Here is a 21,406-nt window from a genome sequence, read left to right as displayed (position 1 = left end):
TGTTGCTGCAGTCCGAAATGGCACTGTTGGGTCTATCTACGTTGATTCTAAACTTGATAAGTCACAGAACGGCTCCAAGATAGTCAACCTCAATTCCAGCCTACCTGTCTTCATTGGTTATGACCCCCGTGACAACAAACGCTACTTTCATGGTGAACTCAAGGAGGTTCAGATCTTCAGTGCTGCTGTTGTGCCTGTGGGCTTCAACCCAATGTCTAGCTATGGAATCATGTAAGCTTATGCTCCTCTGACATGGATTCATATACGTAAATAAAGAGGAGCTGGTTTGTTATATTCTATGAAGTATGGCATGCTTCTTATGAATTGAATGTAGAATATACATTTCTCTAGTGTCCATAGTTCCACAATCCAACAAAGATGTATGGACAGAATGGCAGCATTCAACATGCGTGGCAGTGCTTCGCCAGAATTCAGCAGCTGACTGTTGTTTCAGGGAATGGCATGCTTGTAGCGCTTGCCTGGAATGGGCACTTGCAGCAGGCAATGATGCTTCTTTAGCGGTGCTTCGATAGTCAGTCCAAGCATGTAACTCTGCAGAATATAACTCTATTATGAGGTAATAACTATTTTGCCACAAAACGTAAACACCGTAAAAAACGAAGAATGCATATAAACTTTCTTAAACTAAAGGTATCTTTAAGTCCACCCTATCTTTGAGTTTGTTCCCGAAATATATGTTATTATATTTTTTTTTGAGATTTTCAGCCACTCTATAAATATTTCGTCACCATAATAATCATCCAAGAATTCCCCAGTTATAGGTGTATTTTGTGTAGGATGCTTTCAACAATATCATCACCCAGTTCGTGCAAGGCTCAGTAGACAAGAAGTGACGATGCGTCAAAGATCTTCCAGCTTTTGTGAGAGCTTGTAAAGTTTTATCGTCCACCAAAAGTAAGAACGGCCTCCTTTCAGTTTTTGCTGTTCTTTCTTCGATATTAGTGGCTCTCGTGCAGATCCAGCTCATAACTCGGTCCCAAGATCGAGTGCAAAAGCAATGTCGACTGGATCGGTCTCTCGGGCTCGGTGCATGGTCGCCACCCCAAAACGCGGGGATGAGAGGCCTAGAAGAGCCTTACTTCAACTTTCCTGCCGTCGGCAAGCTGGAGTTTGAAAAGGTGGTGTTTGACGCCATACCCGAGCGCTCAAGAGCGTCGGGGAGTCGAGGATTCTGGTCGAGCAGTCGATGATCTCCGAGTACACTGGCTCAAGCGTTGAGGCAGTTCGAGCTCATGGACATGGATGGATTCCGGCCCGTCTCGTCGTTTGCTACGTCGTTCGTAAAGCCATGAGAATGTCCAAGCTGTTCCAGAGCTCCGAGAGCGAAAACCATCTGCCGGAGTCGAAGTCCCCGGCTTCCACTCCAAAGGCTTGGATCAATCGACTTTCTTCACGTAGCACTCGGCCGTGGCAGCCCGTACAAAGCGCTTGGTTGAGGCTTACTTTCATCACAGCCCCTTGCTCTCCCATATCTAAGCTTGGCCTCGAGGAGATGCCCGCTCCGTGCAAATGCTGCGAGTCCAGGATGTGGTGGCACTTTCGAAGACTTGCTGGGCGGACTGGAGCTTCCCTTTGTTGACGCAGGCGATGGACATTGAAATGGAAGCCTCCATGCTGAACTGTGGCATTCTTTTGAACGCCCTTCGGGCTTCATCGAGCTTGCTCCACGAGGACGCATTGGAAAAAGGAAGGCTTTTCCGTTAGAAAACCAAAAGAATGCTACATGAAGCTTGAATACCTTTTGAACACTACTCAAATGCCTTTTGTACGAAGCACCAGGTCCTCTTTAGCAGTGCTGCTGCAATCCATTCGTAGCTCTCGTATTAATTCTCAAGCATGCGCAGAGATCATTGCAATTCACTGCAGAATATCAATATAATCTAAACGTATGATATTATGAGAATCTTGCCTTTTGGAGAATGTAAGAGTGCTCCTTCCAGAAATCATCGCCAATAACGTCGAAGTCATGGTAGTGGAAGATGGTTTGGTCAGGCTGGAAATATATACATAAGTACTTATGAACAGCTTTGTAAAAAAACGAAGACATTTTTCTACCTTTCGTACAAGAAGGGATCCCTTGCGATACTTTGCCGGCAACGCATTGTAATCTATCCGAAAGTCGTTACTTAGAAGTTCTTTCTTCTCGCTCGACCTTGTTCCCTGAAACAAGGCCTTTACACGAGAAACATCAAAATTTGAAGTCTATACCATGAGTGTCTTGTGCGCATTGCTCGGATTCAACCCCTGCTCTCGCAACTTCCAAAAGCACGTATTGTTCACGTTGTTAATATGACCTGCAAGCAATACAAACCAGAAACTAAGCAAGCATGCTTGCTGGATAGAAGAGAAAGAAAATGTGAACTTACAGTCCACTTGGCGCCAAGCCAAGTAATCTCTAACTGTTGTTTCTGTGGGGTAACACACTGCTCTTGCATCAAAGGCCGGAGCACATTCAAGCTCCCTGTCGTGAAAAAACTTGGGCCACAGCATTACATACTTTGATGTGAATAGCGAAACAGTCGCGGAAATGAGCTCGTTGCTGCAAAAAAAAAAGAAAAAAAGGGTTAAGCACTGCCTATGGCCACGGTCACTTACCTTGCTTGTTGATGTGCACCCCTTCGAATCAAGAAACTGTACTCGTCGCTGATGCCATAGGCGCAAACGATGTCTGTGTTTTCTTCTAGAATTGCTTTTGCACACTCGTCCATTAGCTGCAAAGCTCGTTCGTCGTTTGGCTTCTGAAACCCATGAAGATCAGCAAATCTGGGAAAAGCAGTCGGTTAGACAACAGCTTCAACAAGAAAAGAAAGATTCAAATGCATACTTTTTAAAACCGCGACCATCAATTCGAACAACGATCCAGTTGGCTTGCAAAAACTGCCCTGTCGTAACCACGAAGTCAACTTTCATCTGTAATGGGAAGTTAGTAACTAGTGGAAAAGTGCAAAGAGAAGCTTACAGGATCTCTTTCAACCATGGTCGGACTCTGCTCAACACCTCTTTGCCTATAGCTTACTAAGTAAGAAAAAAGGCCACGTAAAAATTGCTGCAGCATGCTTGCCTGGCTTTGATAATGCTTCTTTTACTCTGTTCAGCAGTAGAAACTCTAGAAATTAAAGAAACAGTGTTCTAAGCAAAAAAAGACTTACTTTTTTCTTCTCTAGAATGAAAGAATGCTCCATCCAGAACGCATCGGACGTAATTTCGCCACGCATACTACAGACATCAACCTGTTCTCCAACCTGAAATCTATTCTCAGTCCAATGAAAACTAGAACCATAACAGCTACGAACCTTTCGTTTGAAGACGAAAGCTCCCATTTGATCGTTACTAGCCTGAAGACCAGATATCCCTGTTTCACGACATCGTTATCGATGAATTAAATGCAGAATCAGGACATACAGTTTTCCTGCAGCGAAGATAAGTAGGATCTCACCAGTGAATTCTTCGGATAGCAATACGCAGCTCCAGAGAACACAGGCGTACTCAAGAGATTTGTCTCTGGGAAAAACGAGGGCCAGCTCCTCACGTATAGCGATGTAAAGGATGATACAAGCACCGATACGAGCTTGCTGGAAAAACCACTGATGAGCTAAGCTCTTAGCGAAAGTACGTAAAAAACTAAGAAACCTTTCTCGTCGTCTGAAGAAGGAGGTACTCTCGTGGAAAACAAAGCTGGAACAAAAAGAAGAATCGCATTGGATTTGAAGGCAAAGAAAAACACGAAAGAAAACCTTCACCTTGATTCATAGATGACTCCATACGCACAAACAATGTCGAAGAAATTCCACAGCAGTGTCTTCAAACAATCCTCCACGAGCGCTAGAGCTCGGGAATCATCCCTCTCAACGCCATGACCCTTGAGAAGCCTGCAAATATTTGCCCAATCACTTACAAAGATCGATCGCGCATCGCTTACTCCTTGAAATCCCGGCCTTGGATCCGGACGACGATCCAGTTGCCGGAAGGCAGCGCATCGTCGCTCTCAAATCCCTTGACATATTCATACTTGCTTTGTGCCATAGCTTCGCAAGAACCCTAAAAGGGCCCTAGTTAAATTAGATCAAAACCCTAGGTAAATATTAATTTACCGTTAGTGACTTGTTTTTACATGAATGGAATATTCTCTGGCGGCTTATATCGTTCTCAAGCATGGAGAAAGGAAACCGCCGCCCTGGCGCGGCTGCCTTGAATGCCCCACGAATTTTTACTTACATCTTTTTACAGCGACCCCTCTCCATTTGGATGCGGACGAAACGAAAACGAATCTCTCTTTCACGCTCTTAAAGGAGAAAATAAAAGAAATTTCACGCTCGATGATCCTGATTGATCACGCCGCGCGCTGCCGCATTGTTGTCGTCTCCAGGATTTTCTGGAGCTGCTCATAGATCCTTGAAAAATCAACGACGACGACCATCGCCTGGCGCGGTGGCATTGGAGGCCAAGCGCTGCAACAAAGCCCCAAATCTTTCGATCGATTCGTCCACCTCGATCCCTTCTAATCGATCGAATCGATCGAATCGATCCATCGCTTGTAACATTTCTCTCCTGGGATGGATACCACCAATCTCCCCTGCTTTGGGCTTTTACTGCCTTCGTTAATGCGCCTCGATCCATTCAGTGCCGCACGGATCGATCCAATTCAAGCGCGATTTCTTCCTTTCTTTAAGAGAAATTCGCTCCAGCTGTGATTCGACTCACCCCTCCCTCCCCCTGTTTTCGCGCAGTTCTTCCCTCTTTTTTAACAATCTCTTTCCTTTCTTTTCGTCATGATCGATTGATCGAGCGCTGGGCGCGTATAGCTCCACCGATCGATCGCTGGGCAGCCGGGCATTGTTTAATCGCGCGCACGCCCCCACCCATATGCGCTTGGTGGTTGAAGCGCAGTGATCATTGGGGAGGAAGTCGCGAGCAAAAGAATTTCTCCTCCGGAATTTGTCCATCCACTCGAGAAAACAATGCGCCTTCGATCGCGAGTGGGGGCTACAGTGAAGATTCTCGAGTAAACAATCCATTTGATTTGACATTCTTTTCCACTTTGCTCGTCTCCTCTTAGCTAGCGATCGATCGCGCCAGCCAAAAGCATCCAACTTCTTATACTCCACAACCACTCTTTTCTCTTCCCATTGTCTAGTAGCTCCCCCTCTCTCCACATAGCGTAGGATTTCTAGGAGAGTTCTTCGCGTCTTCTTGATGATCTTCCTCTTCCTCTTCCTCCACTACTCTTGAACTTGGATGATCTGGGAGCGCTGGAAGTCACGATGCCGGCGTCGCCAATCTCATGCGCGGCCGCGATTTCTTTCCTGGTGTGGATGTGGATCATCGTCGCCATCTCCGGGCAGCAGGACGAACAAAGCATGGATCCCGCGGAGAAGGAGGCCTTCTTCCAGGTGATGGAGTCTCTAAACTCCGAGTGGGATTGGAGGAGCTTGCTGCCGGATCCTTGCGGTGAGAACACGCTCCAGGGGATGATCTGTGACGTCGTCGACGACGCGAATTCCAGCTTCCCCAATTCGATCCATCTGGTGGGCTTGAGCGTGGGGAAGATCCAGAGCAACACGCCCTCTTGCAGCGCCAACGCGACAATCCATCCCTCCATCGCCAAGCTCTCCCACCTCAAATCCCTCGCATTCTACGGCTGCTTCACGAAATCCCCCGCTACGATCCCCGCCTCCATCGCCGCCATCGCCACTCTCTCCACTCTCACCTTCCAAAACAATCCCGCTCTCCAGGGACCAATCCCTGCCGAGCTCGCCAATCTCCGCCACCTCGAGCGCTTGATCCTGGTCGGCAACGGCCTCGCGGGAGAGATTCCAGCCGAGCTGGGCGATCTCACGTCGCTCCAGCAGCTCGTCATCAGCCAGAATCCGGGGATCCTGGGCGCGCTGCCAAGAACCCTAAAATTTCTCTCCAGTCTCGTCATCCTCGACCTCAGCCACAACGCCTTCGATTCCATCGCCAATCTCTCGCTCGCCGGCCTCGATCGCCTCCGCAAGCTCGACCTCAGCAACAATCGCATCAATGCGACGCTGGGATCGCTGGAATCGCTGCCGCCGGGGCTGGAGCTCCTGGATTTGAGCCACAATCTCTTGCGAGGAGGAAGAGAGGGGAATTTCCTCGAGCCACTGCTAGGGCTGGCGACATTGCGGGAGCTCTACCTCCACAGCAATCCAATCCAGGGGGCGATTCCATCGATCGGGTGGGAGCGATTGGGGGCGAGCTTGATCAGCCTGGACATCTCGGATTCCCAGCTCCGCGGCGCGATTCCCAGCAATCTAGGCGCGCTCCCGAGCTTGCGGTTTCTAGGGCTGGCCAGGAATGAGCTCACGGGCGCCATCCCGCGCGAGCTCGCGCGCCTGGACCAGCTCGCGGAGATCAATCTCAGCGAGAATTCGCTCGCTGGGCCGGTGCCATTCTCGATCGATTCCATCACGCGATTCGGCAGCAAGCTCAAGCTGGGCAACAACACTGGATTGTGCTATCCTCCCCAAATCCTCTCCATGATCCAGCAGAGCTCTTCTTCCTCGCTTTCCTCGCAAGGAATGCTGGATCCTTGCGACAAATCCACGCTGCCAGTGGCATTCCAAGTAGGAAACTATGCGCCGTCGCCATCCTCTTCGATCATCGCTCGCGGATCATCCACTTTTGGTGTGATCATCGCTGCCACCTTCGCCACCTTCTTCGTCCATTCGCATTAGTATATCAAAAGGTGGTGGACCGGTGGCATAGATTTTCTTTTCTTTGTAAATGACTTTTTCTTGCAAAAAAAATATTTTGATATGGTTAGGAAAGAACGATGTCGTTGTATCATGGAGTTAAGAATTATAAGCGCCATGATCGATCGTTCCATCCACTTTCGCCACCTTCTTTCATTGTTTACCACCTTTTTCCATTGTTTAGCGCTTGTCTGTTTGTTGGGCGGTAAGGTTGGCATGACAGGAAAAACAACCAAATTGGATGCCAGTGAAGAGATACACGCTTGCACACTGAAGCTGCGTTTGTCCTTGTTAGTACACACCATAGAAAACGTAAAAGTGGTGAAAGTGAGATCTCACATACCTTCATGGATCGTTATTCTAACACTTTGAGCATTCTTCTCAGTAGCGATGAGCACACACTGGGCCTTGTCAATGGGCCACACATGAAGTAGACCACATTTCCCAGTGGTCGAGTGTAGATCCCAAGCACTTGGCGAAGTTCCTTCACGACGCCGCTGGAGAGTAGCGAGCTATAGCCCTTTTGGCTTGATGAGCTTGATCGCAGCTCTAGCGCCATGAGCGTTCCCAGAGAGATCACTCTTTCCACGGAAGAAAGGCTTGATATCTCGGCCACCAGCTCTGGATCCCATTGCTGGCACCGGCGAAAGTATTAGTTCTTTAGAACACGGAAAGTTATAACCGCTAACCTCCTGGAGACGACTTGTGCCAGGCAATAGATTTGGATTCTTGGACGGGTCCTTGAACCATTCCAGCGCTGTAACAGCGGCGGAGCAGCCGACCGGATGTGCCGTGTAAGAATGGCCATGCAAGAGAGCATCGAGCTGTAGTATGAAGAACAGATTCATTCTAGCATCCACAAGAGAAAGATTTAAGTACCTTGGACGCCCCTTCAAAAGCTTGAAATATGTCTTGAGTGGCAAGAGTAGCTGCTAGCGGAACAGTTCCTCCAGTCAAAAGCTTGGCATAACAAGCGATGTCTGGGTTGCATCCTAAAAGCTCCCAAGCAGACTTGCACGCAAATAAAACTTCAAAAAAAAAAAGAAGAAAAATTTGAAATGAGATGAAATACCTCGGCACCAAGTCGCCAACATCCAGTGAACACCTCGTCAAAGATAACTGGGATTTTGTGACACTTGCATTGCTGTGTAAGTATGCGCTGGAACAAAGGATCCACGAGCTCCATTCCACCAGCAGCGTGGATGACTGCAAACGTCACGATGAGATTTAACACATGATCCAATTTGTCTTACTCGGCTCGATGATGAGACCGGCAATTGTTTGTCCGCCTAAACCGCCTTGGCTACTCATAATCTCCTTCTCTATCGCGGACGAGTAGATCTTAGCCAGCTCCGTATTATCCCTTTCCAAAGCAAACACGTCTTCTCTTGCATCCCATGCAGGTTCTGCCATTCATCGTAAAGAATAATCAGCAATGACGAGATAAACAGATAGCAGTTTACCAGTTGCTATAGTGCCATATCTTTCTGGCACCCGCAATTGCCATTTCCTGTTTTGGCAGCACACGGTCGGTGGATCTAAAAAGACGCCTCTTCCGGAATACCTGTTGTTCAATCATCAAAGCAAGCATGCGCGTAGATTATTGAAACCCAAAAAGAGCTAAAAAAGTAAGAAGAATACCAAGGTTGCTGCGAAAATCCTGTGTAAGGAGATGGCGCTTGCGCTTCCATTGCTCCCAAAGTGTCTCCATGATAGGAGCCTCTGAGTGCAAGAACCTGAGCAGCACAATCGGCAAAATGATAAACACAACGAAAGCTTACCTTGAAGTCCGGTTTCTTATCTCCTTGATTTGTTAAAAAGCCATGATCAACAGCATATTTTCTCAAAGCCATTTTGAGAGCAATTTCAGTAGCGGTCGATCCATTGTCAGAAATATAAACTCTGTGTGCCCAGCCTTGAAAAAAAAAAGTTTCGTAAGATATAATTAGGCAAGAGCAGTGTTTACCGCGTCCAACGCCTTGGAGTAGCAATTCAGCACAGCGAAGGCCAGGCTCGTGGACATTTTCGGGGAACATAACGTGACCATATCTGCCCGCAGCATACGCAATTTGTTTCGCAAGCTCATGCTGGAGTCTCAAAAATTCAAACGCGTCTGTTAGACGAAGGCAGACTGGTGTGTAATGATTAAAAGAGCTTTGCAAAAACTCAAAACTTACCTGCAGTGATGCATCGGGCCCCTGCGTCCACCAGCTTGCACAAGCATCAAACTGCTGAGCAAAGCGGCCGTGTTTATTCTGGCACAGTTTGAAAAGTCAGTACGCAACTAAAAGAAAGCAGTATAATACAAACCTCATAAACTGAAAAGAATTCGCCCGATCGAGAGTCTATAACCGTCACGTTCTCCTCGGGCACCAATCTGTGCTGCGTGAAGGGCCACCAGAAAAGCTCCGATGCTTTTTTGGGCATCTCACGCAGCCTTTGTATTCGCTTATGGTACGCATCTTCGAGCAGTAACACCACTTGAAGGAACGTACTGCTGGTGTCGTGAAACCAGCCCGCAAGATCGTCACCTGGATTCTTTGGTACGGCAGGGATCACAAAGACCGGCACTCTGACGAGCTAAACTAGCATCGGAATCGCATGGTATGGAAGATATACCTGTTATGGAGCTGTTTGGACAGATGCTGATTGTTTCCCAGTCCCATGTCCTGAATTACAATGCAGATTGTCTCGTATCCTCGCAAGAGAAGGCTTTCATACGCCGCTAGAGTAGTCGATATTCCTCCTAGCCTTCCATCTCCGACTAGAATTCCAGGTAGTCGAAGAGGCCTGTCTCAAAAAGAAAACCGAAAAACCAAAAAGGTTAGTGATTTCTCACGATATACTTCTTACTACCTGTAAAGATCGCACTGCAAAGTTCCTGAGGGAGCCGGACTCGCAACACCACCCGCGGTCTCAACGAAAGCCCAGCTCCGTCCCGTTTGAGACGCGTCAGCGCCGAACTCCCACAGCGATCTTCGCAAAACTTTTCGCAGCTCGTCGTCGCTAGCACCGCCACCTTCCTGCTGAGCGGCCAAGTGTGGAGAAACAGCCGCACACCAGCTCCACAGCGTCTCGCAAGTCAGACTGGAGGAGCTTTTCACTGAATTCGCAGAGTTTTTCCAGGAACCCGAGGAGTCTGTGGAGCTTTTCGTCAATGCTGCCTTTTTGGAAGCCTCATCGGACAGCCACATTGTCCGGTTGGAGAGGAAGATGCTCTCGCTCCTCCCGACGAGAGAATCTATCCTCTGCGTCACAGACCTGGCGTCGGAATCATCTGGAAATCCCGTCTGGACGGGCTTCACATAGAGGACATGCGATTTCTGGCTCTTTCCGGAGGAAAGAAGCGCTGCCGCCATACCAGTGGAGACGAGCGTCTTGCCAACGTCGGTGTTGCATCCCCAAACCATGAATGCGGGGTAGCGCGCATCGATCTCACCGAGAAGAGCATCCTCGCGGCGCCGCGCCGCGAAATCCTCCGCCGATGGCAGCGCCTGAGCTGAGGAGAAGCATCGTACATGGCCGGCGGCGCTGGATCGCCGGCCGAGGCGACGCCACAGGGCCAGGAGCAGCATCACGACGAGCAGCCCTGTTTTTAGGGCACTTGTGAAGAGCCCTAATTTTAAAAAAAAAGTAGAGAGATTTACCAGCTCGCGGGAATGTGGAGAGGCGCGGTCAAAAGCTAGAAAAGAGTCTTGTCCGCAAGCTATGTATGACTGAGATTTGTATGTATTCTTTGTTTTCCTCGTCTAAAAGCATGGTTGGATGGATGGATTTTTGTGGCATGTGAAGTGATGAGTGAAAAATTTGACAAGGTTTTGTCGCTGTCCCTCGCCAACTTTTTCCTTGGGTGTTGGCCCATGCTGCACGTTGAATGGCGAGCAAAAGTGGTTCCCCGGCTACAAATGCAAAATAGGAAAAGGAGAAAGATATATTCACGAAATCACCAATAATCATCATTTGGATGAAATATCTAACACTACTAAATTCCCGAGGCACAGATTTTTCCCACTCATACACGAAGCTTTTGCTGCAAATCCGAAATCATAGTTTCATATCACTGGTGGAAGAATTCCAGAGCGTGCAGAACCAAAGATGCTGTCCCTAGCTTAAAAACACAATTGGGCAGATCAAGTTGGTGTGTTGTTGATCTGATTTGTCGTCTGATTAGGCGAGGAGGTGGTGGGGTAATAGCAAAATCATAGTTGCATATCAGCTGTGGAAGAACTCCAGAGCGTACAAGTTTGAAAATACAATAGCAGATCAAGTTGTGTGATTTGTCACCTGATTATGCAAAGGCAGGGTAATACCAAAACATTATATGCTTTTGCAGGTTGGCAGCAAGCAAGGAGTAGCGCGTAGCGTGCGCCGTGTTTCCGGATTTAGGAGTGGAACTCTTCATCATCATATCCCCTCTGTTAGTTGAAAAATCGATTGCATTCCCATTCTCCCTGCTGCTGCATTCTGCATTCTGCTTCCTGCTTCCTGCGTTCTGTTTTCTGCCTGCGGCTGGTATGGTAGAGCGATGCGATGCAAATTCTCACGCAAAAATACTGAGAGCAGAGAGGGGTGAGAGAGACAATTGTTTTTGTAAGCTAAGAAAGATTCGTTCTGCACCAGATTTCTGAGCGCCAGTCCCCAAACAGACAGAGACAAGCATGCATGCCACACAAAGTTTTAATCGTAAGATTTGCGCCTTTTTTCAGTACTATACTGTTTTGGTGAAATGGCGGATCAGAGGAGACGGGAGGAGATATACCCCCTTAAAAACAATCCCCGCGTTGCGTGTCTCGTCCCAACTCAAACTTAGTTGTATCGATGTGAGTGTTGCTCCCAATTTTTAGGGTTGGCGTTGCATGTGCTCCGGGCATATTAGATATTCCCATACATTAGCTTCCAAGGTATAGAAATTGGGTATTAATCCGCGAGAGAGATTTCTGATGTATAGAGTCTTTTTCTTTTCGAGGAGACCCGTGAGTCTCTCTCTGTAGGATGTTGGTCGAGAGATGGAGACATACGGGGGAAATAAAAAAAACTTTAGCCTTTTCACCCATTTCACCGGTCAGTGTAAAAATTTCCTTGGCTTTGTTTATGAGGGGATTGATGTTGTAAGACCAGATTACGAGTAACCACGCTTCGAAAATGGCGCTGATGTGGCGGGGTGTCCCCCAGAGGAGGGGCAGGGTGACGTGGCGATGCGATCCTCGTCCACTGGCCCCGCCCATTCCGATCCGGAATGGCCCGCTCCAGTGGGCCAGTGACATTCCAGATTCCAGAACTGTGCCAGGCCAGAGCATAATGCTGTGGTACTGTGGGACACAGAGGAAAGAAAGAGAGAGAAGGGTTCTTTCTTCTTCTTCTACTCCATTCTCTCGAGGAAGGAATTCTTCTTCTCACTCCCCTCTCTCTTTCTTTCCGGTTTTGGGGTTTTCGATCGAGACGGAGCATCGATTGGATCGATCAGCGCGAGCATGCGAATGCGCATGCAGCAGCGGCGGCGAGCGATTCGGCAGCGGCGAATGCGAATGCGGCAGGACCAGCAGCAGCAGCAGCATTGCCTGGGCTCTCGACCTCTCCTCGGATTTGTAAGCGAGCGCGCAGGGAGCGAGCTAGGATCGCAAGCTAGAGGGAGCTCGCGATTGGTCGATCGCTGGATGCTTTAAGGCCAGTGCCTGGATCGTCTGGGAGAGTGACAGATCAGGGCAGCCCCCCCCGGCGCTCGATCGAGCATCAAGAGCATTGATTGAGCGGCGTAAAGAGAATGCTGCGGCACCGTTGAGTGTTCTTGGGAGGCATTTAAGAGAAGAACTGGCATAGCAGCGCGCGATGCTAGAGCTCGCAACGAATTCATCAAAGGTATGCTACTACATTCTTACATTCCTCTCTCTCTCTCTCTCTCTCGCTCTTGTTCTCTCTCTCTCTCTCTTGCTCTTGTTCCCTCTCTTGTTCTAGTCTTGTGATCATCGCGATCGATCGACCGACTTAAACGCTTTTTCTCCTCCTTTCCAGGAATGACGAGCGTACCTGGTCCGTAGAAAAGCTGTTTGATCGATCGAGCCGCGGAAGAAAAGGAGGAGTTCCAGCTCCACGAACACGGAGGAGGAGCAAAGATGATAAGTCTCCATGATCTCTACACCGTGCTGAGCGCCGTGGTGCCACTCTACGTCGCGATGATCCTGGCCTACGGCTCGGTGAGGTGGTGGGGGATCCTCACGCCGGAGCAGTGCGGCGGGATCAATCGCTTCGTCGCCATCTTCGCGGTGCCGCTGCTCTCGTTCGAGATCGTCAGCAGCAACAACCCCTACGCCATGAATCTCAAGTTCATCGCCGCCGACATCGTCCAGAAGCTCGCAATTCTCGCCGCGCTCGCGCTCTGGGTCAAGTTGTCGCGCCACGGCAGCCTCGAGTGGCTCATCACCTTGTTCATGCTCGCCACGCTTCCAAACACGCTGGTGATGGGAATTCCACTCCTGGCAGCCATGTATGGAGCCAAGCCCGGTGGATTGATCGTCCAGGCGGTGGTGCTCCAGTGCGTCATCTGGTACACCTTTCTACTCTTCCTCTACGAGTACCGCAGCGCGAAGTTGCTCATCCAAGAACAGTTCCCCGACACCGCCGGATCCATCATCTCGTTCAAGATCGAGTCGGACGTGGTTTCGCTCGACGGCCGCGAGCCGCTCCAGACCGACGCCGAGGTGGGCGACGATGGAAAGATTCACGTCACCGTGAGGAAGTCGGTGTCCTCGCACCACTCGATGCTCTCGCCGAGGAGATCCGTGGGTCTCAGATCCATGCCGTCGTCCAAAGCGCTCACCCCCCGGCCCTCCAACCTCACCGGAGCGGAGATTTACTCGATGCATTCGTCGCGGAACTTGACTCCGAGAGAGTCGAGCTTCAACCGGAATGACTTCTACTCGCTCATGAGCTTCACCAACATCCCACCACCGCGGCAGTCGAATTTCACCAACACGGATGTCTACTCGCTCCACTCGTCGCGCGGTCCGACGCCGAGAACCTCCAACTTCAACGAGGAGAACTCGCGAGCTCTCAACAATGCCGCCGCCGCCTCGCCGTCACCTCGCTTCCCGCTCTACAACAGCAGCAGCTCCATCTTTCCAAAGCCCGGCGATGGCCCGTCCGCTGGCTTTGGATTCTCTCCAAAGCATCACCACGGAGGAGAACTCCGCGCTTCTCCAAAGCTCGTCCACAACAACAGGTCAGCGGTAGCGGCCGAGGATCCAAACGCTAAAGATCTCCACATGTTCGTGTGGAGCTCCAGCGCCTCGCCAGTCTCGGAAGCTCATCCGCAGCACCAGCAGCAGCAACACGGTGGTGTTCTTGGTGGCTATGGTGGAACTTCGGACTATACTGCCACCACCACCACGAACAACAACATTAATGGAGGAGACTTGAAAGAGAGACTATCGCCACTCGCTCATCAATCCGGTAAGCAAGCTTCACTCTTTCATCTCTTCGCATCCCCCGCTTGCTCGAAGCAGTGCTTGCAGCCAGAAACGTTACGTAGCTCTCGTGATTTATAAGCATTTCCCGGCTTGACTTTGTGGATTCGTGTTGTCTTGCAGTTCCTGGCCGACAATACGACGAGTACGATCGAGACGACTTTAGCTTTGGCAACAGGCCGAGCTTCCGTGGGGATGAATCCATGATCGCGGATAAGGAGGGGCCAAGCCTCATCAAGATTGGATCCAGCTCCACGGCGGAGCTGGCTCCGAAAGACGGCGACAACAAGGCCGAGATGCCTCCGGCTCGAATTATGACGAGGGTGATACTGAGCATGGTGTGGCGAAAGCTTGTTCGCAATCCCAACACTTACTCGAGCTTGATCGGAGTTATCTGGGCTCTCATCTCGTTCAAGTAAGTTAGATCTTCTTCTCGTTCTTCCGGAGATCTTCTCAAAACCATTCTTTCTTTTTCTTCGTTTTTCTAAGGTGGCACATCGAAATGCCTGTGATCGTCGACAAGTCCATCACAATTCTCTCCAAAGCTGGCCTGGGGATGGCTATGTTCAGCTTGGGTGAGTGAAGATCATATGTTTTCTTTCTGGAGAGTTTTTGACGATTGTTCTTCGCGAGCAGGACTTTTCATGGCTCTCCAGAAGAGACTTTTGGCGTGTGGAACTTCTCTGGCGATCTACGGCATGGTGGTGCGATTTCTCACCGGCCCGGCGGTCATGGCGGCCGCGTCCATCGCCTGTGGACTCCGGAGTGTGGAGCTCAAAGTCTCCATCGTCCAGGTACGTTTCAAGCGCTCGCAAAAATTTTCAATCACCGGAAAGGATTTCTAACTTTTCTCTCCATCTTTTTTCTCGTAGGCCGCACTGCCTCAAGGAATCGTTCCTTTTGTTTTCGCCAAGGAGTATAATGTCCATCCCGACATTTTGAGCACCGCGTAAGCCTCGTTTCCTCCCTCGCTTTTTTTCGGATCTTTGCGTGAAAATTCGATCGCTTTGCTCGAAAATTCGATCGCTTTGCTCATTCTTCGCTCATTTTCTCGAACTTTTCTTTTTCTACAGGGTCATCTTCGGCATGCTCGTGTCATTTCCAATCACTCTCTTGTATTACGTGCTCTTGGGTCTGTAGTGCTTAGTGGATTTTCTATCTTGGAGAGAGAGAGAGTGAGAGAGAGAGAGAGAGTGGCAAACAAGAGAATATTTGAGAGGAAGAGCTGAGAAATGGAGATACGGCGAGCATGGAAGCTTTCTTTCTAGCTCTAATCCTATGTAGAAGAACAAAGCTTTCGATTTTATAAAAACAGAGGTTTCTCGAAAATGTGGCATTAGGGTTTGAGGATTAGGGCAGGAGAGGAGGAGGAAGGGGGTCCGCGATGGCGGCACGGCGCCTGATTCGGGCGTTTCGTCCCGCGGCACTTCGATTCTCCAATTCCCACTTTCTCAGGTACTCCGATCGCGCAATGCTCCGGTTCTAGCTTCTCGATGACTGAATTTGGGATTGCAGACCACCGGAGAGCTGCTGCTTTGATGCGCAATCCTTGTTCAGGTAGACTTGCGCATTGGAATGGAATTTCTCTTGAGCTGCTCCATTGCTTGAATTTAATTTTTTCTAGATCGACGAACGCGATCGCGGTTCAAGCATGGAAGCCGGCGTCTTTGGTAAGTAGCCAGCTTTTTGGAACGCTTTGATCTTTCTGCGAGAAAAATAACCAGTTTTTTTTGCCAGTCAGTGTCCGGAATTCGATGCTTTGCCTCTGGCGGTATGTGCGATTTTTTTGGTTGCTTTCTCCTTTACGAGGGATTCCATGGATGATTTATTTTCTCAGAGCCTCCCGCTATCGTTCTCGGAATGCCCGCGCTTTCTCCCACTATGGTATGGAGTTTTTCTTTAGTTTGATACTTTGAGGTATTTACCGAGGTGATTGTGCAGACACAGGGAAACGTTATACAGTGGAAAAAGAAAGAGGGTGACAAGGTACTCAATAGCAAATCTTTGCTACTGGTCAGTTCATGCTGTCCTTATACCACAGGTGTCCCCGGGAGATGTTCTGTGCGTGATAGAAACTGACAAGGCTACTGTCGATTTCGAGTCTGTGGAGGAAGGGTGCGTACGTGACCTGTTAAGAGTCTTACGTTCTTACAAACTCCATGCAGATTTCTAGCAAAGATCCTGGTTCCGGGGGGCACAAACAACGTTTCAGTTGGTCAGACAATCGGAGTTATGGTAGGCTTTTAAGTCTTTATAGCAGAGTCAACTGAGCACGTATATGCTTGCGTACTAGGTAGAGGACTCGTCTGATATCGGTAAAGTATCGAGCAGTGATTTTGCTGCTCCCCCGGCAGCCAAAAAGGAAGCACAGCCCTCATCGAAGCCATCGTCCACAGCACAGCAAGCCAACGTCAAGCCTCCCCCAGCATCGAACTTGCCGCCGCACATTGTTCTTGGGATGCCAGCATTGTCTCCAACTATGGTATGCACTATTCTACCGATTTCGAGGCAAAGAAACTAGTTTAATACTCGTGCAGACGCAAGGAAACATTGTGGAATGGAAAAAAAAGGAAAGAGACAAGGTAATACTTTAGCCTTCGTGTTTCATCCGGTCAGTCTTTAATAAACTACACAGGTCTCCGCGGGGGATGTTCTCTGTACAATAGAAACGGATAAAGCAACAGTGGATTTTGAGTCGGTGGAAGAAGGGTATGTCCATCGTTTCTACGCCTCTTCTTGTTTTCTTTACACTGCACTAAGAACTGTTGTTTATTTTCAGATATTTGGCTAAGATAGCATCTCCTTCAGGATCGAAGAATGTGCCGATTGGTCAAACTATCGGAGTCATGGTACGTGATTCCACTCCTTGTAGGTTCTTATTGTGTTTCTCCAGGTCGAGAATGAAGAAGATATTGCGAAAGTAGCTGCTGCTGATTTTAGTGGTCAGCCCCCTGCCACAAAGACCGAGGGAAAACCACAGGCAGATGCTTCTAGCAAGGTTTCCGTGATGTCCAAACCTCCAGCAGCTGCTGGCTCTAAGGCTTTGTCAAGAGTAGGCCCATCAGTAAGAAGGTTACTTGCTGAAAGCGGGTTGGATGCTTCATCCATAAATGGTACAGGTCCTCGGGGGGTGGTTTTGAAAGGTGATGTTTTGGCTGCCATTAAAGGTGGCACGAAACCTGGGAAACCTCCAAAGGATGCTAAGTCTCGCCCGTCACCTCCCACGTCTCTGGATTTTGAAGATATACCCACTAGTCAGATCAGAAGAGTAAGTTATTCTTGGTTTGCTTATTTCGTCACAGCTTTTCTCGTGACCATCTTACTGTAGATCATTGCGAAGAGGCTGATCGAGTCCAAGTTTGGTATTCCTCACTTCTACATATCTGCTGGTCAGTCACTTGTCTATGAAAACACTTTAAGATTGGAGCTTATTGTGTATGTGTATGTGCAGACGCGATTCTTGATTCGACATTGTTGTTAAGAAAGGAGATGAAAGGTCAGTTGTTCAGTGCGCCTTTGTGTTTGTGCTCATTCGTTTTCCTTTTACAGAGAAACATGGTGCTGCTGTTTCGGTTAATGATTTCGTGATACGAGCGACGGCTCTTGCGTTAAGATCCGTGCCCGAAGCAAATGGTAAGACGTGGTTCTTTTTCAAAGTCTTATGACTTCCGGGTGAAATGTTTTTCAGCTTTTTGGGATGAGAAGGCTGAAGAGATTGTTTTCCACAAAACAATAGATATCTCCATAGCAGTTGCTACTGATAAGGTACGAAAATATTATTTGGATCCAAGTTTTAACTCCGATTGTGTGCTGTGTTGCAGGGCTTGATTACTCCAATTGTAAAGAATGCGGATTTGAAGACTTTGTCTGCAATCTCGACGGAGGTAAGATCCTTTTACTCAACGTCACTAGTTTCTGAAATCTTCGTGCACTCAGGTGAAAGCTCTTGCCGAAAGAGCAAGAACTGGGAAGCTGAAACCTGAGGAATTCCAAGGAGGCACGTTCAGGTTGGCTATGTGGTATGAAATTTTTTGAGGGATGGCTAATGGTTTAAATCTTAACAGTATCTCGAATCTTGGAATGTTCCCCGTGGACAGATTCTGTGCTATTATCAATCCACCCCAGGTACGACTATAAGTTGCTATTGATCAACCATCAATTTATTGTTTAATTTCAGGCTTGCATTCTTGCTGTTGGCAAAGGCGAGAAAGTCGTTGTCTGGGAAGACTGTTCGGAAAGCGGAGGAAGGCCACGTACCGTGACCAAGATGGGCATGACTTTATCGGCAGACAACAGAGTTTTTGACACCACAATCGCTGGTAAGAGCACTCCGTTCTTTCTTCCTTCACGTCATAAATTACTCTTCCCTTCATTCAGGTCGGCTGCTAGAGGCTCTCTCAGCCAATTTGCAGGACCCGGAGAGGATGCTGCTGTAAAAATCCTCGTCAGGAAATTTTTGTTTTTGGATCACGACGGGGGTGATGGTGTAAATTCAATAAGGAACGTGGTGGCCGGGCTGCCGTGGACAATTGAGACACGCAATAAACGGCGGCCACCGCGATGCGTTCCACGTATTCTTTGACAAAGCAGCCATGGGGAAGGTTGAACGAAGATGGCCTTTTGGATATATATATTCACAGGAAAGGCAGAGAAGCACAGGGGTTACAGGACAGAGAATCAGCAGAGATGAAGCAGGCAGCAGTACTTCTGGTAGTTCTTCCCGTGATCTTGGTGCTCTCGCTGTCCAGCATGGTTCCATGGACTAATGCAGCGGGGAATGCCAGTATCTCTCCCGAGAGGAACAGGACTTGTGTGAAGTATGCGAGCGAAGTGGCCGGCTGCATCGATTTTTGCAGCTCTCCCGGGGTGGCTTGCTTCGTGAGCTGCTGCACACAGTACATGAACAATCCTCTCTCGGCGTCCTGCTTCTGCAACACCGGCTACTCCAGTGACAAGACCTCCAACTTCACTCGAGTCGCGAGAGAATGTAAGTCGGAGTTTTGTGGGACTGCCTAAGTTCGTTCTTCTCACTCGTCAAATAAAGCTTACAAACTTTGCAGAGCTTCAAACTCGTGTTCTTCTCTCTAGTTATGTACACTTCTCTTTTCTCTGGGAGGAGCTTTGCTGCGCTGCTAGACGGATTCTTGGCTCTCGTGAGCGACTGCTGCTCGGCTTAGCTTCTTTGTGGATGATGCTTTGCTCGAATCGCTTCCCTCGGGCTTTAAGTTGAGGAAAGTGTAGAAGGCCATGCCACTCAAAGCCATGGTCGCGCCGGAGAGGCTCTTGGATCCTGGATTGGAGTGGAAGAAAACGTAACCGCCGAGAAGTATAACGCACGTCTTAAACTGTCCGAGAACCACATGAGTCGTCGCGGAAGTGGCACTGTTTTCACGAGGAAAGAAAGATTTCACGTTTTTTTCCTGGGCTGGAGAAGAAAGAAAAGAAGATCATACCCGAGTGCTAGAGCTCCAGACCACTGAAGAAGAAATCCAAGAACAGCGGACGATAACACCGCGGCTGTGCTAAAGAAACTCCATTGGAACGAAAAAAATCCCGGTGGATCGAGCCACGGCATGAGGATGAGAAGCGTGAGGAGAGTTATCGGAGTGGTTCTCCACATAAGCCTGGAAAAAGAGAGAGTTTTAGTCTCCAGCTTGAAAGAGATGGTACGTTCAATCGTGTATTAGAATGGACTACCAATATCAGCGCCGGAGAGGGGGTGAAAAGGAGGCAGCAGCTTACGCAAGCGCCGTCCAGCCTTCTTGCTGTTGTAGATTCGACCAGAGGATCTTGTTGATCGCGCTGGGGATGATCCACGCTACTGCTACCAGAGCTCCGAACAAATGGAACTGTAAGTCTGTCACGGTGGCAATGGCCACTCCCACGGAAACAACAGCTAACGCTAGCACCTGAAAAGAAAAACATGTAAGAAACACACCAAAGTTGCTCAAATCAGTCACCTTTTGGATGGAAACTCTCTTTGCGAAGAGCATGAATTCGGACAATACAATCGTAGGTGTGACTGCGATCTTGGCCATTTGGTAGAATCCTACACTGCGATATCATCGAGAGAAAACGTGAAGTTAGAAACTAAGAAGCAAAGAAACAAAGAAGAAGAAACGTGATACCTGTTGTATTTCAGACTGACGTTCGCGAGTCCGTTGGAAAACGCCATGACAATACCGAGACCAAAGAGTGACGAGATTGGCGTTGCTTTGAGCGGAGGAGCGGCCGGGAGAAGCGAGCAGGCATTCAATATACACATGAAAATCCAGCTTACGGAGTAGTGCAAGAATGTGAGCGCTATGGGAAAGTTAAATCCAACTCTGCCAAGAACCTGAGAGTAGAACTCTGGATAAGTAGACGAAGGAAAGAAAAAGAGAACGAGCTCTACTCAACCGATTTGTTCATCAATATGATGGCCACCGCGACGAGGAAGTTGAAAGTTAGAGCGGCACTGGGGCCGCAGAAACGCTGCTGTTGTCTCTTGGCACCATCGGACGTGCGAAGATCGCTCAGCAGCGATGCGCGTAGATCATCCACCAAAGAAGCTGGCGAAGCTGGAAAAACCAAAAGAGAGAATTCACATCAGCTTTGAGAAACACAAAGAAGCCAAGAAAGAAGGAAGAAAAGGCTTAGAACATCTTTCCCAAGGAACCAAAAAAAAGAGAGAAGAAAAACTTGAGAAAATCAAAAGAGAGAATTCACATCACTCAGTGAAACGAAGAAGATTTGCAAGAAAACGCAAAGAAACCAAGAAGAAAACGCTTGGGTAAGAACAAGGATCCAAAAAAGTAAAGGCAAAAAGAGAGAAGAGAAAATCATGAGAGAAAATTCATGAGAAGAAACACAAGAAAAAAGGAAGAAAACGCTTAGAACATCTTGCCTAAAGAACAAGGAACCAACCAAAGAGAAGAAAAAGGAGAAAAGAGAGAACCGTGACTGTCTTTGCGCTTGAGAAGCTTCCGCGAGACAAAAAGGTTGAACATCTTGAGGAAGATCATGGCGCATCCACACCATTCAGCTCAAATCCGCGGCCCTAGAGCGCGGCCAGCGCGTCTCCTTCTGGGCATTTCTTTTGGCTTGAACGAACGGATCAATCAACGAATGCGAAGAGGATACCTGGAACTGGAGACCCACATTCGACGATAGCGGATTCTTTTCGTGAATCGCCCGCCCGCCCGCCTCGCCACTCCCGGACGAAGACGA

At 48.7% G+C, this 21,406-nt stretch overlaps 6 protein-coding genes across 10 annotated transcripts; 3 read left to right on the top strand and 3 right to left on the bottom strand.

Annotated features, from left to right (window-relative positions):
• Nucleotides 1–683: 683 nt before the first annotated feature.
• On the bottom strand, nt 684–4,048 carry LOC9649543 (probable tRNA(His) guanylyltransferase). 2 transcript variants are annotated; one of them, XR_002993131.1, is made up of 16 exons: nt 3,941–4,048; nt 3,762–3,890; nt 3,652–3,696; nt 3,424–3,593; nt 3,315–3,373; nt 3,171–3,263; nt 3,083–3,108; nt 2,981–3,026; nt 2,846–2,931; nt 2,617–2,784; nt 2,388–2,560; nt 2,230–2,315; nt 2,077–2,181; nt 1,931–2,014; nt 1,760–1,881; nt 684–1,679 (listed from the first exon to the last, which is right to left on the bottom strand). XR_002993131.1 is itself a non-coding variant. In XM_024681628.1 (15 exons), exons 1-15 carry the CDS (start codon nt 4,042–4,044, stop codon nt 1,879–1,881), a joined length of 1,377 nt encoding a protein of 458 aa, XP_024537396.1. In that variant the 5' UTR covers nt 4,045–4,048; the 3' UTR covers nt 852–1,878. The 2 variants fall into 2 exon arrangements, 1 of the variants encoding a protein (XP_024537396.1); XM_024681628.1 differs by having other exon boundaries at nt 852–1,881.
• Nucleotides 4,049–4,770: 722 nt separating this feature from the next.
• Nucleotides 4,771–6,738, top strand: LOC9649170 (piriformospora indica-insensitive protein 2). Its single transcript, XM_002976657.2, has one exon. The coding sequence runs from the start codon at nt 5,283–5,285 to the stop codon at nt 6,717–6,719; it is 1,437 nt and encodes a 478-aa protein (XP_002976703.2). The 5' UTR covers nt 4,771–5,282; the 3' UTR covers nt 6,720–6,738.
• A 55-nt stretch (nt 6,739–6,793) lies between these two features.
• LOC9649542 (bifunctional dethiobiotin synthetase/7,8-diamino-pelargonic acid aminotransferase, mitochondrial) lies at nt 6,794–10,340 on the bottom strand. 2 transcript variants are annotated; one of them, XM_002976512.2, is made up of 14 exons: nt 9,594–10,340; nt 9,357–9,527; nt 9,048–9,309; nt 8,915–8,992; nt 8,704–8,824; nt 8,519–8,652; nt 8,379–8,473; nt 8,201–8,301; nt 7,991–8,143; nt 7,810–7,943; nt 7,617–7,748; nt 7,427–7,561; nt 7,081–7,371; nt 6,794–7,013 (listed from the first exon to the last, which is right to left on the bottom strand). In XM_002976512.2, the coding sequence occupies exons 1-13, from the start codon at nt 10,310–10,312 to the stop codon at nt 7,093–7,095; spliced, it is 2,514 nt and encodes an 837-aa protein (XP_002976558.1). In that variant the 5' UTR covers nt 10,313–10,340; the 3' UTR covers nt 6,794–7,013; nt 7,081–7,092. The 2 variants fall into 2 exon arrangements, with proteins under 2 accessions (XP_002976558.1, XP_024537332.1); XM_024681564.1 differs by having other exon boundaries at nt 8,379–8,652.
• A 1,714-nt stretch (nt 10,341–12,054) lies between these two features.
• Nucleotides 12,055–15,526, top strand: LOC9649541 (auxin efflux carrier component 4). The gene is made up of 7 exons (XM_024681598.1): nt 12,055–12,593; nt 12,747–14,183; nt 14,321–14,612; nt 14,687–14,772; nt 14,834–14,991; nt 15,070–15,146; nt 15,271–15,526. Exons 2-7 carry the CDS (start codon nt 12,848–12,850, stop codon nt 15,335–15,337), a joined length of 2,016 nt encoding a protein of 671 aa, XP_024537366.1. The 5' UTR covers nt 12,055–12,593; nt 12,747–12,847; the 3' UTR covers nt 15,338–15,526.
• Nucleotides 15,527–15,531: 5 nt separating this feature from the next.
• On the top strand, nt 15,532–19,266 carry LOC9649169 (dihydrolipoyllysine-residue acetyltransferase component 1 of pyruvate dehydrogenase complex, mitochondrial). Of its 2 annotated transcripts, none has more exons than XM_024681599.1 (22): nt 15,532–15,652; nt 15,713–15,754; nt 15,822–15,867; nt 15,935–15,968; nt 16,035–16,081; nt 16,139–16,183; nt 16,239–16,312; nt 16,363–16,432; nt 16,491–16,679; nt 16,735–16,779; nt 16,833–16,906; nt 16,977–17,046; nt 17,091–17,465; nt 17,526–17,586; nt 17,649–17,693; nt 17,747–17,830; nt 17,886–17,962; nt 18,019–18,081; nt 18,134–18,204; nt 18,262–18,322; nt 18,375–18,516; nt 18,575–19,266. In XM_024681599.1, exons 1-22 carry the CDS (start codon nt 15,582–15,584, stop codon nt 18,631–18,633), a joined length of 1,845 nt encoding a protein of 614 aa, XP_024537367.1. In that variant the 5' UTR covers nt 15,532–15,581; the 3' UTR covers nt 18,634–19,266. The 2 variants fall into 2 exon arrangements, with proteins under 2 accessions (XP_024537367.1, XP_024537368.1); XM_024681600.1 differs by having other exon boundaries at nt 15,578–15,652; nt 15,939–15,968.
• On the bottom strand, nt 19,196–21,376 carry LOC9649168 (nucleotide-sugar uncharacterized transporter 2). Of its 2 annotated transcripts, none has more exons than XM_002976511.2 (8): nt 21,320–21,376; nt 21,135–21,262; nt 20,597–20,757; nt 20,326–20,534; nt 20,158–20,251; nt 19,940–20,106; nt 19,651–19,821; nt 19,196–19,579 (listed from the first exon to the last, which is right to left on the bottom strand). In XM_002976511.2, exons 2-8 carry the CDS (start codon nt 21,199–21,201, stop codon nt 19,330–19,332), a joined length of 1,119 nt encoding a protein of 372 aa, XP_002976557.2. In that variant the 5' UTR covers nt 21,202–21,262; nt 21,320–21,376; the 3' UTR covers nt 19,196–19,329. The 2 variants fall into 2 exon arrangements, with proteins under 2 accessions (XP_002976557.2, XP_024537370.1); XM_024681602.1 differs by having other exon boundaries at nt 21,135–21,259.
• Nucleotides 21,377–21,406: the final 30 nt, after the last annotated feature.

The sequence above is a fragment of the Selaginella moellendorffii genome, unplaced genomic scaffold (genome assembly GCF_000143415.4).
Source record: "Selaginella moellendorffii unplaced genomic scaffold, v1.0 SELMOscaffold_31, whole genome shotgun sequence".
Taxonomy (NCBI): Eukaryota; Viridiplantae; Streptophyta; class Lycopodiopsida; order Selaginellales; family Selaginellaceae; genus Selaginella; species Selaginella moellendorffii.
Note: the sequence above shows the minus strand (reverse complement) of the source record. Positions and strands in the feature narration are given on the sequence as shown.

Excerpts from the sequence above, each read along its gene's own strand:
- LOC9649543 (XM_024681628.1), bottom strand. The coding sequence starts at position 4,044 with ATGGCACAAAGCAAGTATGAATATGTCAAGGGATTTGAGAGCGACGAT. Across the intron at positions 3,697-3,761 it reads GGAGTCATCTATGAATCAAG|CTTTGTTTTCCACGAGAGTA; the intron begins GTGAAGGTTTTC and ends TTTTTGTTCCAG. Across the intron at positions 3,027-3,082 it reads AGAAGCATTATCAAAGCCAG|GCAAAGAGGTGTTGAGCAGA; the intron begins GCAAGCATGCTG and ends AGTAAGCTATAG.
- LOC9649170 (XM_002976657.2), top strand. The coding sequence starts at position 5,283 with ATGCCGGCGTCGCCAATCTCATGCGCGGCCGCGATTTCTTTCCTGGTG.
- LOC9649542 (XM_024681564.1), bottom strand. The coding sequence starts at position 10,312 with ATGCTGCTCCTGGCCCTGTGGCGTCGCCTCGGCCGGCGATCCAGCGCC. Across the intron at positions 7,749-7,809 it reads GTTGGCGACTTGGTGCCGAG|TCTGCTTGGGAGCTTTTAGG; the intron begins GTATTTCATCTC and ends TTTGCGTGCAAG. Across the intron at positions 7,562-7,616 it reads CTTTTGAAGGGGCGTCCAAG|CTCGATGCTCTCTTGCATGG; the intron begins GTACTTAAATCT and ends TTCATACTACAG.
- LOC9649541 (XM_024681598.1), top strand. The coding sequence starts at position 12,848 with ATGATAAGTCTCCATGATCTCTACACCGTGCTGAGCGCCGTGGTGCCA. Across the intron at positions 14,184-14,320 it reads GCCACTCGCTCATCAATCCG|TTCCTGGCCGACAATACGAC; the intron begins GTAAGCAAGCTT and ends GTTGTCTTGCAG. Across the intron at positions 15,147-15,270 it reads CCCGACATTTTGAGCACCGC|GGTCATCTTCGGCATGCTCG; the intron begins GTAAGCCTCGTT and ends CTTTTTCTACAG.
- LOC9649169 (XM_024681599.1), top strand. The coding sequence starts at position 15,582 with ATGGCGGCACGGCGCCTGATTCGGGCGTTTCGTCCCGCGGCACTTCGA. Across the intron at positions 15,868-15,934 it reads CATGGAAGCCGGCGTCTTTG|TCAGTGTCCGGAATTCGATG; the intron begins GTAAGTAGCCAG and ends TTTTTTTGCCAG. Across the intron at positions 17,047-17,090 it reads GTCAAACTATCGGAGTCATG|GTCGAGAATGAAGAAGATAT; the intron begins GTACGTGATTCC and ends GTGTTTCTCCAG.
- LOC9649168 (XM_002976511.2), bottom strand. The coding sequence starts at position 21,201 with ATGATCTTCCTCAAGATGTTCAACCTTTTTGTCTCGCGGAAGCTTCTC. Across the intron at positions 20,252-20,325 it reads GTCAGTCTGAAATACAACAG|TGTAGGATTCTACCAAATGG; the intron begins GTATCACGTTTC and ends ATGATATCGCAG. Across the intron at positions 20,107-20,157 it reads AGAGAGTTTCCATCCAAAAG|GTGCTAGCGTTAGCTGTTGT; the intron begins GTGACTGATTTG and ends TTTTCTTTTCAG.